The 12,514-nt window shown below is 38.3% G+C and overlaps 1 protein-coding gene across 2 annotated transcripts in view; it reads left to right on the top strand.

Annotated features, from left to right (window-relative positions):
* The window catches only part of rttn (rotatin), a 112,541-nt gene that overhangs the window by 78,445 nt on the left and 21,582 nt on the right, over positions 1 to 12,514 (top strand). For both annotated transcript variants that reach the window (XM_017696227.2, XM_037534205.1), the window contains exons 39-42: positions 1,460 to 1,597; positions 6,368 to 6,564; positions 7,152 to 7,257; positions 9,715 to 9,812. In XM_017696227.2, the coding sequence (XP_017551716.2) occupies positions 1,460 to 1,597; positions 6,368 to 6,564; positions 7,152 to 7,257; positions 9,715 to 9,812 (539 nt within the window). The remainder of the gene's footprint in view (positions 1 to 1,459; positions 1,598 to 6,367; positions 6,565 to 7,151; positions 7,258 to 9,714; positions 9,813 to 12,514) is intronic.

The following is a 12,514-nucleotide window of genomic DNA, read 5'->3' as shown; positions in this document are numbered from 1 at the left end:
CTGCTTGAGGCTAAACAGGCAGAGATAAGCTGCTGACGTTGATTGAGCATAGCTAACTGGCTCTAAGCGTACTGGGTGGGGCCAAACCTTTGTAGGCTGGGTGGGGCCAAACCTTTGTAGGCTGAATGGGCGGAACTAATGTTTAGGCTGAGTGGTCGGGGTAAGCCGCTACAGCTGTAGGCTGGCTGGCCGGGGCTAAAATGTTTTGGGCTGAATGGGTGGGCCTGTACTATTTTAGTCTGGATAGCTGTGCCTAAACTGCTTTTGATGGAATGGATGGGCAGCCATAGACTGACAGAGTGGTCATTTGTAAATGGTTATTACATCATAGTCATGGTTAATTCAAACTGTACTGCTCTTAAATTTGAATGTTAGTTAATGTGACAATTTTTATTTTGAAACACTTTATGAAGGCTGGGCTCAGTTGTGGAGTGGACTGTTAAGCTGAAATCCTCAGGGACTGGGGTGGGAGCAGTGGGGGGCGTGGTGTTATCGAACCAATGAACCATTTTCTTCCAACAGCCAGGAACATATAGCATTTAATCAATTTCCCACATTTTCCACTCCATTAACTAATTTCTGCAGGAACAAAACACTGTATCACTTCAGTGGAAATGAATGGAGCAAAACTACTTTAGCTTGAGCAGAGGTAGACTGCTGTAGGCTGAATGGGCACAGGTAACTGCTTGAGGCTAAACAGGCAGAGATAAGCTGCTGACGTTGATTGAGCATAGCTAACTGGCTCTAAGCGTACTGGGTGGGGCCAAACCTTTGTAGGCTGGGTGGGGCCAAACCTTTGTAGGCTGAATGGGCGGAACTAATGTTTAGGCTGAGTGGTCGGGGTAAGCCGCTACAGCTGTAGGCTGGCTGGCCGGGGCTAAAATGTTTTGGGCTGAATGGGTGGGCCTGTACTATTTTAGTCTGGATAGCTGTGCCTAAACTGCTTTTGATGGAATGGATGGGCAGCCATAGACTGACAGAGTGGTCATTTGTAAATGGTTATTACATCATAGTCATGGTTAATTCAAACTGTACTGCTCTTAAATTTGAATGTTAGTTAATGTGACAATTTTTATTTTGAAACACTTTATGAATTTTTGAAGATGTAAATGACATTTTTAAATGATAAAAAAATTGAGATAGAAAGTTTTCTTCCAACAGCGACAATGTAGGAACTGTGTGAGCTGGAGGGTGAATAATACATTTTGACAGTGTTTACATTTTTCTTTATGCAAGCCCTATATCAGCTGTCCAATCAATTTTTTGTTTGTTTGTTTTCTTTTCTTTATTAAAGTCTACTGCTTTTATTGAATGTGATTATATTGATTGTTGTAATTACAATTCTGTTTAAAGAAAAGTTTGTTTTTTATTGTATTTTATGTTGGGTATAATTTTAATTTCCCCTCATTCTTAGTCTTTGATGAATTTATGTATGTGCATGTGTTTTGCCTATCTTCAGACGTGTGTACCCAGGATGCATTGCTGCACACCTGGGCAGATGTGTTGATGCTGCTGGAAACTCTGCTGCTTCGGAGCCCTGTTGCAGTTGGGCCATCTGCCTGCACCGCTGTGGGGAAACGCTGGAACGGCTTCTCAGGTACAATTCACGTGGGGTAACTCTGCTTCAGAGGCTTCCGGGAGAGAAGGAAGAGGAGGAGAGAGAAAGAGGGAGAAGCAGAGAGAAGCAGACGTGATGAAAAGAGGGAGAGAATAAGGGACAAACGAGGCAAGAGTGTTGCAAAACAGAGAGGGAGGGTCAAAAAAGTAGGACAAGTGCAAATGGTGGGAATCACCATTTTTAAGTTAGTGTTATCTGTTTGCCCATGAATGTATAGAACAACTTCTGAACCACTATTAGGAAAATTAGGAAATTTTAGATATAGGATTATGATTAGAGCTGTAGATGATTCTTAAATGACTGAGAAAGGTGTAGAACAAAAAGAATGAAATTCTAATAAAATTAATAGCCGGAAGGAAGTTATTATAATTAGGATTCAGTTATTTTGTGATATGACAGAATTACTTCAGTACTACCAAGAATCGAAAAATTACAAGACATTCAGTTCCAACTTTAAGTAATCAGTTTTATCAGCATCTGTGAGCCAATAGTACATCTGGTCTGAGATCTAGGATGATGATTGGCCGTTCTTGATTCATCAGCAGTCAAGTTAATATACCCACTTACAGCAGCTCATTTCTAATTTTAAACCACACCCACTGTCTGCATCTGATTTAAAAGAAGGTACTGAAAAAAAAATGTTCTGTAGAAATCAATATCGATAACAAGATAATTATACTGGTGCCTGTATTGAACACCGTAATTATAACTCAAGTAATAATGTAATTTAGAATGCACTGTTGAATATAAACTTTTTTTAACAGAAAGACTTGTAATATCGGACTCCTTGAAATATTGATTAAAACATCTAAAAATACAGTGTGGAGTCTAGTGCGTGATGTTTAAATCTAAGTTGTATATTATATGTTATTGTATCCTGTATACAGCAGAAACCATTAGTATGATGAGTGATTCCCAACATTAGAGAAATATTGAAGGTACAGAGGGTCACAAGAATATAAAAAGACTGGTAGAATGAAACAGAGAAAAAGAAACTAATAAAAGAGAGCGAGGGAAAACAGAAAGAAAGAGGCAGGAGAGGGGCTCGAGAGAGAGGAAGGAAGGAAAAAAGAAAGGAAATAAAGACAGATAGAGTAAGTAAGGAAAGAAATAGAGACGGGGAGGAAGGAAAGGGAAGAACAGAGGGGAAGAAACAAAGGGAGAGAGGAATGATAAGAAAGATAGAGGAAGACAAGACAGAGGAGGAGGAAAGAGTGAGAAGAATGAGGGAAAGAAAGGAATTAAAGAGAGATCAAGAGGGAAAGAAAAAATATACTAAGGAAAGAGAGGAAGTAAAGAAAGAGTAGGAGAGTGAAAGAGAGGAAGGAGAGACAGAGAAAGTGGATAAGAAATGAGAAAAAGACATTACCTGAGAGTTGAGAAAGACTGAGAGAAAGAAAGACCAAGTGAGAGAGAAACGAAGGAAAGAGAGAGGAAGAAAGACAGGAAGGAAGGAGGGTTAGAGAGAGAGGAAAGAAAGAGAGAATGAGTCAGGCGAGCGAGAAAGTGAGCAAGACAGGAGAGTGAGAGTGAGTCAGTGTAATCTCAGCTCATTATCTCTATTCTGGATGTGTTGGTGTCCCTGTAGTGTATGACAGACTGGAACATAGAGAGAGAGTTGTTGTTAAAGTGATGGATGTGTTGGTGGTGGTGGAGCAGGTGGGTGGGCTGCAGTCTGAGACGCCTGCAGGTATCTGTGAGTCGGCGAGTCTGTGCAGTTTGTTTGTCCTCGAATGAGACTTTCATGCTTGATGTGAAGTTTGGCGTCCCAGTGCTTTGTCTCAGCTTTAGAGAAACTAAGAAAAATAAAAAGAAAAGTATAAGAAAGTATAAAGTATAAAAATCTAGTGTTTTCTTTTTATCAACCATTGAAGATGTGCTTGGTGTCTGAAGTTTGTAATACGCTAAAGCTGGGATCACATATCAGTTTATCGGGAAATAATCAATAGCAGCCATAAAATCTTTTTTTTTTTTTTTTTTTTTTTTTTGCCCTTTTCCATCATTTATGCATTCTGTGTTCTGTGCACTAATCTGTTGAACTGTTGATGGAATTTAACAAATCCATGCAATGGTTGGAGTGCAGAAAAAAGGCAGGAACCAAATCTGTGAATGTCTGTGTTCTAGCCTACATATCCAACAGAAAACAGCAACATACTCAACAGACCAGACAAGCACACATACTGTTAACAAATATGCAAAACATAAAAGCAGAATAAATCGAATAAAGGAGAAGAGTATAGATAATAGAGTCAATGTGATGAGCAAAAGAGATGAATATGAGAATGTGTTTGTATGTGCAGTGTCCTAGAGGACTGTAATAACTGTTATATACATGTGATATTACAAAATAATGTTATATTTGTAAAATCAGAACCAAGCTTTAATGGCCAGGTGTACTATGCATACAAGGAATTTAGTTTTGGTTACAGGAGCTCACAGCGCACAGAATCAGACAGGCATTCACATGTAGGGAATAAGATAAAATATAAAATCAACAAGATAAAATGAAATATAAAATAAAAATTAATCCTGCATTCCTATCATCACTCACACACACACACTCACACACACACACACACACACACACACACACACACACACACACACACACAGTCAAACCTGTAAACCTTACAATGTGCAAAGTATGAGACTAAAGTTAAAGTGCTGAGTGCAGCAGCAGTTAAAGTGTGTGTCGTGGCAGAGAAAGCGATCAGTGAAGTGATAGTGAGATAAGTGGGGTAATACGGCAGGTAAGTAAGATGCTAGAATAAACACTGGTTTAATACGGCAGCTCCAGAGGATGGAGTTGAGTTTGATACTATATACCAGTATTTTTGAAGTGCAGTTTGAAGCTGGAATATTGTTATTGTGTAGTATTTTAACTGTTCAAGAGAGTGATGGCCTGTGGGAAGAAGCTCCTTTGTAGCCTGGATGTCCTAATCCTCATCTGGCTGAAGCGCCGGCCTGAGTGAATGAGCTGGAACACGTGGTGTCTGGGGTGAGAGGGGTCTATGAAGATCTTCTCTGCATGCTTCCTGGTTCTAGAGGCATGCAGTTCCAGCAGTGTGGGCAACTTAAACCCAATTGTCCTCTCTGCAGATCTGAGAGTTAAAAGTTAACATGTGTACAATTGTGCAAAAAAGCATTATGGTACGCAGGAGTTCTACGGATATACAGTAGAAGATGAAGTGGAAGATGAAGTGAACTATTCGAGTAGTTACAGTGATAAAGTTGTCTTTTTTTTTTTTATAACCAGAGCCACTCAACAGCCCATTCTCCTAAACAGTCACAAACAGCATGGGAAAAGGCACTGATCCATAGGAACTGAAGCTCTGCTATGCCATACAGTGTCAGAAACCATATAAGCATGTCAATTATAGATTACTTAACAACTCCACACAGTTTGAGGCAAGTGTATGTTGATATAGGCATGCATTAGCACCATGCTAATTTGTGGGGTATTTATTAGTGCCTGCACCCACCCACTTCAACCACTGATCGCATCCGCCTGCACCCACAAAATCTAATGTCATTCGTGTCCACACCAGCCTGCAAAACAAAGCGCTACTTTTGCCCCACCCATCCACTTCAACCACATACCATACCAACCCACTTTCACCTACTTTGATCTATGCCTGTGGTCCTCGTACACGCTTATCTGCATTTGCTTTAATCTACTCCACTGGTGTAGGACATGGTGTCTAGTCCCCATGACACGATGGCAGAATAGCCAGACCCATTGTACTTCCATGCATCCAGCTGCAAAAATAAACATATCAGTGTTGCAAAATAGAAGTAAATATTTTGTGTATTTATAGACTAAACCAAAAAAGTGTGAACTTGCACAGGGCACCACACAATGAGCATTGCATTGTAACGTCACTGTCAACAGACAAATGCACAGCACCCCAGCCTAGCCAAACTGCCTGTGTCGGCATTATGCTATTATCTAATTACTCTGCAAAATGTATGTCTACAGCTCAGAAATAAATTAAAACCAAAATAGATGCTGATGTATGCCGTGACACAGGTCAAAAGCCAAAATAATTTTCTTGGAAAAAAAAAATCAGTAAGATTTTGTGCATGTGTATTTTTTTGGATGTGATAGAGCTTTGTATTTTCCATCTTCTGATAATGACTAACATGTTATTCTCTGCAGCACACTTAAAGCCTATTTGTTGCTTAACTGTCTATAATTGCCAATAATTGCCCCAACCAGCCAGCCATAATGCCACCCAGCCACCCCCCACACAAGCTCACAACCTGTTGGCAGTTTACCTTCAAATGATCACGGTGCCTCAAAGTGAATCCTGTTCACAAATTATTTTGCAGATTACACAGGTCCCGTGCAGGCCTCTACTTTCATTAGCTACATTTGCCTCATAGCTCCAGTGTACAATTGAGCCCTTGCAGTGGAACATTTTAAAAATGATAAAAGCATCGTATGGAGTTGTTTAATGCCCTGAATTTAAAATAAAGGGGTCACTAAAATGTAAACAAAGCATAGTTTGGCTTTTAATCTAAAAGGTTGTATGGCATAAAGTAATTTTTACAAAATGATAATCCAAGAAAGGTTGGTATGGTTTTTTGTTGGAGGGGCTCGATTAACGAAGCAAACTTTGCACACTGAACATGTCTTGGCTGATCGAATGCATGAGGGAGAAAACTGGGTAGACAAAGTTTTTCTATTCCCCACAAATCATTCTCTCATTGCTCCTTTGTTGTGGTATTTTTTTCTTTCTTCTTCAGACACTGTCCATGTATGTGTGGGGCTGTTGGGGTCCAAGCCTTCCCTCTACATGGCCTGCCTCCATTTCCTGTCTGTACTGTTCTCCCAGGAAGTGAGGAAAAGAGGGCAAAAGGCAGAAAACACAAGCTCCAAAGATGCTCTGTCTGCAGCCCTGAACGGGGAACCAGCAGAGCAGCTGTGCGAAATTCTGCTGGAGGTAAAATTTACACATCTACTGCAGCAAAACATCTACCTCATCGAGGCTATTTCATCTCTGGCACATTTCCTCCCGACATTGTTAAAAAGGTTGGGAACCCCAGACCTACACATTGTTGTATTTCCTATTAATGTATCATCTTTTCTTCACACATGAGCCTTCCTAGCACTAGGTATACCATGTATACCACATATATTGCCATGCCAGTCCTACCAGGATTTTGTTTTCAGCTCACATACACATTTAACTCCTTTCCATTTAATTACCGTTAAATTACTGTATAAAAGGGTATCTGGCAAGTGGGGCTATATGGTAATTAACTGGGCCTGGACACACTCATTTATATACATTTTTGCCTCATAGTTTTTAGATGGGATTGCCACATTATATAAATTAGCACTGTATCTATGCTTCTAAAAAAGATGATGCTTTGTGTCTCTTATGAAAAGCAATGTATAAATAAAATAGAATTAAATATACTAGAAAGGCGGTAGTTACATTATTGACAAATAGTGTCTTAAAGCTTTGAAAGATTACATTTGAACTAGTCAGCTGCGTAACTTTTGGTTTTATTCTGTTTTATGCAGAGATATGAGAAGACCCAGTTTCAGGATCCTCTGAAGAAGATCACTGCCAAAGCTCTGATGTCTTTGCTGGTCTGCAGCCCCAGTGCACAGAGCTATGCATGCAAAGGTGGGGAATCATCAGCCTTTAGATTGGGCTTGCACCAGCATTCAAATAAAAATACACCATAATTCATCAAAAACATTTAAATAAATATATTCTACTGAAAGTTAGACTTTGGTGCACTAAGGCCCAATCCTATTTCACCCCTTGCCCCTAACACTTAGCTTTTGCCCCTTCCTTTTACACTTTTGACACCTTAGCATGGGTAAAGTGTGCTGATTTTTGTTGAGATGGAGAGGTAGGGTGAAGTGTTTGGGCTACATGACCCTGCAAACTGAGTTTTATCAGAGATACTCTCCAAACAGTGTGTTATGAGGAAAAAAAAAAGAAAAAACAGTAAGATGGCTGCACAAGAGACCAAAGAAATCCACAAATGTGAGTAATTTCTCCATCAAAAAATTACGATATCCATTGCATTGTCATAGTTTAATGTTGTTACGATATGTTATGGCCCTTTCCTTCATAACAAGCATAAAAAATAAAAGTAGTACATAGTAGTAAATAAAAAGTAGTATGCTGATGACTTGGTCGCTAGCTAACTCAATTTCCACATTGTACCTTAAGTGGTACAGCAGTTCTGACACCTGAGGCACCAGAATGTAACTGCTGCTCTGTTTGAGGTTGAATGTTGAAATTTGAGCAAGAAGCTTGCAAATATCTGACTTCAGCTTCATATCATTGAAGAAATAGGAGTGGGTGATTATTATTAGTTGGCTCATGTCACCCCTCTTTGAAGCCATATGATTCCCTTAATTAACTGGAGACCAGCAGTGAGGAGCTGAACTTTACCCATCTCTGCTGTCGCTGCAGACTGGCAGGGCCACCTACAGAGCAGCGCTAGTAGCTTTTAATGAAGTGATGCTCTTTTTATTTGAGTTGTTCCATTTCATAGGGGAAGGTATCAACCACAACCCCTTGTAACTCAGTTCCATGGGGCACGATGACACTCAAAAACAAGGGATAAGGGTAAAAATAAGAAATGGGATTAGGCCCAAGATTCATCTTAACCAATCTATCCTCATATTTGAAATTTATGTCCATATTATATCCATATTAGTTTGCCTGGCTACTATTCCAAAGAAAAATAGCTGAAAACTTCAGGCTTCTGATTACATGGGACTACTGATTTTTAGCATAACAGTATTTTAACAATACTGTTATAATACACACATTGTACCCATTTATCTTGTAGAGGGAGCATTTATTGGTGGTGTGGGAGCTCAGCAATAGGTGGTGGTGATAGAAAGAGGGGGGAAATGAGTCAGGAAAAAACTCAGAAACTAAACATGGTAGCAGGTGAGTGATGGCTAAGAGCTACGTTTAATTTCGACTTTCACAGGGAGAAACACATTGAACACAACACAAATAAATGCCATATTTTCTCATCAAAACTATACACACCAGACATCCCACAGGTTTTTAATATTGTGCGGTGTTGTTCACACTTAGAAAAACTCATCGAAAAGATCATCTTTGTTTCTCATAAAACAGGTGAACTGTGACATGGTGTCAGATGCTTTCCACTTTGAAAAAGTGGAAGTTGAACAGAGTTTCTCCACCTCATTCAGGGGCTGAAACATTTAGTACTTTTGCACACAGCTAGCCACAACTCAGTTTGAGCTGCTTTTGGAGACGCAACTCCTCGTGAGAGGAAATATGCAAGAAATGGGCCAAATGTCTTCAAGTGCAAATAAGATCTCCTTTGTTTCTCACAGAGCGAGGAAACACTGACAATGGGCTACTTTCCATTGTGCAAAAGTGAAAATAGAGCTTTGTTGAGCCCATAAATTTCTCGGTTATTTCTCAGTTTAATGGTGTAAATTGTTAGTAATCACAGAGACCAATAGTTAATATTGAACAAATATTTATAGTCGTATGCAAATGTTTGGGCACCCCTGTGCAGAATATATAGTCTATTTTATATTTTATTTTGTTTTTTACCCCCAATGTGTTCAACTCAACTTATAAATAATAGTTGTGTGCTAAATTTACCTTGACTGCAGCTATGCTCACTGGCCATTTTATTTGAAACTCATACGGTATAGGTGCATTTGAAGCCTGCAACCCATCTGTTACTGCACAATTTATCAGCCCCCATCCACACCATTCAGCATTAAAAAGGGACCACTATAGGCCCACCACAGTGCAGGTTGTGGCCTGTTCTCAGCATAGAGAAAACATTCTTAACCCCTAATGTAAGTTAATGTAAAGACATGTTATTACAAGTAATTTTTAATTAATTCCAAAATGTAAAGGACAGCTGTTGTGATTTAATGGTGTAGAAAAATAAACATAGATAGGTAAAAAGGATTTTTTCCCCTTTTTATGGAACAGCTTCAATATCTTATGCTTTTTTTTATTTTATTAACTAATCCTGGCTTCAGATTGTTAATTGCCTAGTCCAGTCATTTAGCAAAACTGACAGCCCATTGCGTGACTTATTGTTTCTGTTATTTTCTGCAGCGGGGTTTATTGATAGTTGTGTGGAGCAGATAAAGCAGATCTACACACAGCTTCACTTGGAGTCCCTAAAACCAGGCAAAGCCACGCACAGGAAGAAGGTATGGAATGTTCTCGGTCAATAAATCAATCAGCAGTTCTGTCAGTCAGAATTTATTACCAGTCCAACTAGGGGTGAGTCTGAATAATAAAATAGTTCTAATTTCTGATGAATTGTAGAACCATAAGATGTCTGAACTCCATGCTCCACCAGAGGGTAGTGGCAAACCTGTATGGTACAGTTTCGTCAGCATTTAACCGTTTTGTCCAGTGAAAGACAGAAAAGGACATGCACTGCACCCCAGATACAAAGTGCAGCTTTAACGCATGCAACTGTGTAACAGCATATAGCGGAAGAGTGTCAGAAAGAAGACAGTTTTACACTCATGTAGATTTAATTGAAGAGAACTTTCAGCATCATTTACTGAATTTATCAGGTTTGATATCAACTAACTAACTCCTCACAAAGTCATTGTTTTCAATCTAGGAGGTCCGACGTGAAATAAATTAACGGCTAGGCTACTACTGTTAACTGAGCGTTTATTTTTGGTTTGCAGGCTTTCTCTGTGTAAATATTACACCGGTTCCCCTACACTGGATTTTTGTCCTGGTTTTAATATAGTAACGTGATCATAAGATGCTGAGTGGTACTTTTTTGGCGTTGCATGTTGTCTGATTGACACTTCTGGCATGTGGTAGCCTGAGGTCCATTTTTGAAAATGTTTTTTAAATAATGCCTTTTATTTTTGAAGTTGATTTAAATGTCCATCCCAAATACCAACAAATATACAGTACTGTGCGAAAGTCTTAGATACCCAAGACACATTTTCAAAATCTACTTATTTGTGTAGTATGTGTTTATTTGCTGAGGAAAGTGTTAATATTTGAATAAACAAAATGTATAAATTATTAATTAATGATGATTTTATATATATATATATATATATATATATATATATATATATATATATATATATAGCAGTGAAGACTGACTAGATCACTTTGACAGTTAAAACTGTGTTACTTAGATTATAAATCGGAAGAATATTATTTGTTTAATAAAAAAAATCCTTATAAAGTAAATTCTTAGAACTTGCTTAACATTTTCATGTAATTAGCATGCATGCTAGTTAGCCACATTTTGTGTATTTACTAATTCTAATGGTAAAAACGTAAACCTTTTACTGTCAACACTAAAATAACCTTTAGTCTACTGTGTTCTAACTATGCTAACTAAACAGAACATAACCATTCACCTTGCCATAAACTGCGTTTTTCTGTTTGGAGTAAGTAAAATTTCAGTATAACATTGTCAGACCTTACATAAACTGCAACAATCTACAATTAAGAAATGTTAAAAAGTCGACATGCCCCAGGTTGAGTGGGGAATGAAGCTGGCTGAGGATGAGCCCTGCTCTCTCTAAAGGCACAGACATGCCATGCACAAGTGGACTCTTGCTAGCAGCCCTAGCTGCTGGTATTTGTTCACCAGTTCATTCGTGCAGTAGTTGTGAGGTTCTGCTTGAGTTGATTCTGCGGTTTTTGTTTTACAATCCTTGTTGAACAAGATTGCAACGACAGACACATTTTCATTTTGTGGTTTCTTGGTCACCACTTTAGTCATTTTGCTTGGTTTGGGTGCAGTGCTCTCATCCACTTTAGCACTATTGCTGAAAGCTGAAAGAAGATGTCACTTTATTACTACGGCGCATTTAACTACATCTTTACTGAACCTCAAGCGCTTGTGCCTTGGGTCACAAAACAATCATTTATTTAAATAGACTAGATTCTCAAACCAAAACATGCATTTTACAGCACCCTTTGGTGGAATATAGAGCCTTTTTTGTTTGTTTGTTTGTTTGTTTGCAGACATGTCATGGTACTTAAATACAATATATATATATATATATATATATATATATATATATATATATATAGACAATAGCTAGTGGTCAAAAAGCCAATTTATTATTAAAAATTAATTTATTAATTAAAAAGCCAGTCTATAATGAAAAAACCTAATTTACTATTGGTTTAAAATTATTATTATTATTTTTCACATATTCTGACTCATCCCTAAGAGTAAAAGATATGTTTTCTTAGATTCATGTGGAAGATGATAAAAAATAAAGATTAATTCATGCATGTTACAAGTACTAAATGAATGGTCCATAACAAAAATAACAGTAAAAGCACAGACATTTCTACTAAGAACACATTTACTGTGTGATGGGCTGACAATCACAAGCCCGGTTTAATATCAGACAGCAAAAATGAGAGGTGAGGCACTGTTTTCGGTCTCTTATTTAGACTTTCATTATTTATATTTGGGCAGAGATTAAAATTTCAGTAACCAACAGGGTTAAATAAGACTCAGAGCTTACTTAAAATTGAGCTTTTTTACATTGTTAGTTAATGCCCTGATCATGTTAAAAGGGCACAACTGGAGTTATTTGTCATGTTATGCAGTTTACTCTGGCTCCCTCATCTTCATCGTTTTTCTCTCACTACAATACCCAGCAAGCAGTACACAAACACATTCTCCCATCATTGGAAATCCCTGACTGCTGTTCTAGCCACTGACCTTGCCTTGGCTGTCGAACAAAATTGTAAACAAAACAGTGGCTTGAATAATCTGTTCTCTCCACTTCACTCACTTGAAAAGCGTTGGAGTTTCTTCACAAGGTAAAGACAGGAACCCTGACAGGTCGTTAAAGAGTAGGTGCTAAGATTTACACAGATGTTTTCGATTTGTCACTTTAGA

This window comes from Pygocentrus nattereri, chromosome 24, assembly GCF_015220715.1.
Source record: "Pygocentrus nattereri isolate fPygNat1 chromosome 24, fPygNat1.pri, whole genome shotgun sequence".
Lineage (NCBI taxonomy): Eukaryota > Metazoa > Chordata > Actinopteri > Characiformes > Serrasalmidae > Pygocentrus > Pygocentrus nattereri.
This window is presented reverse-complemented; position numbering and strand designations above follow the sequence as displayed.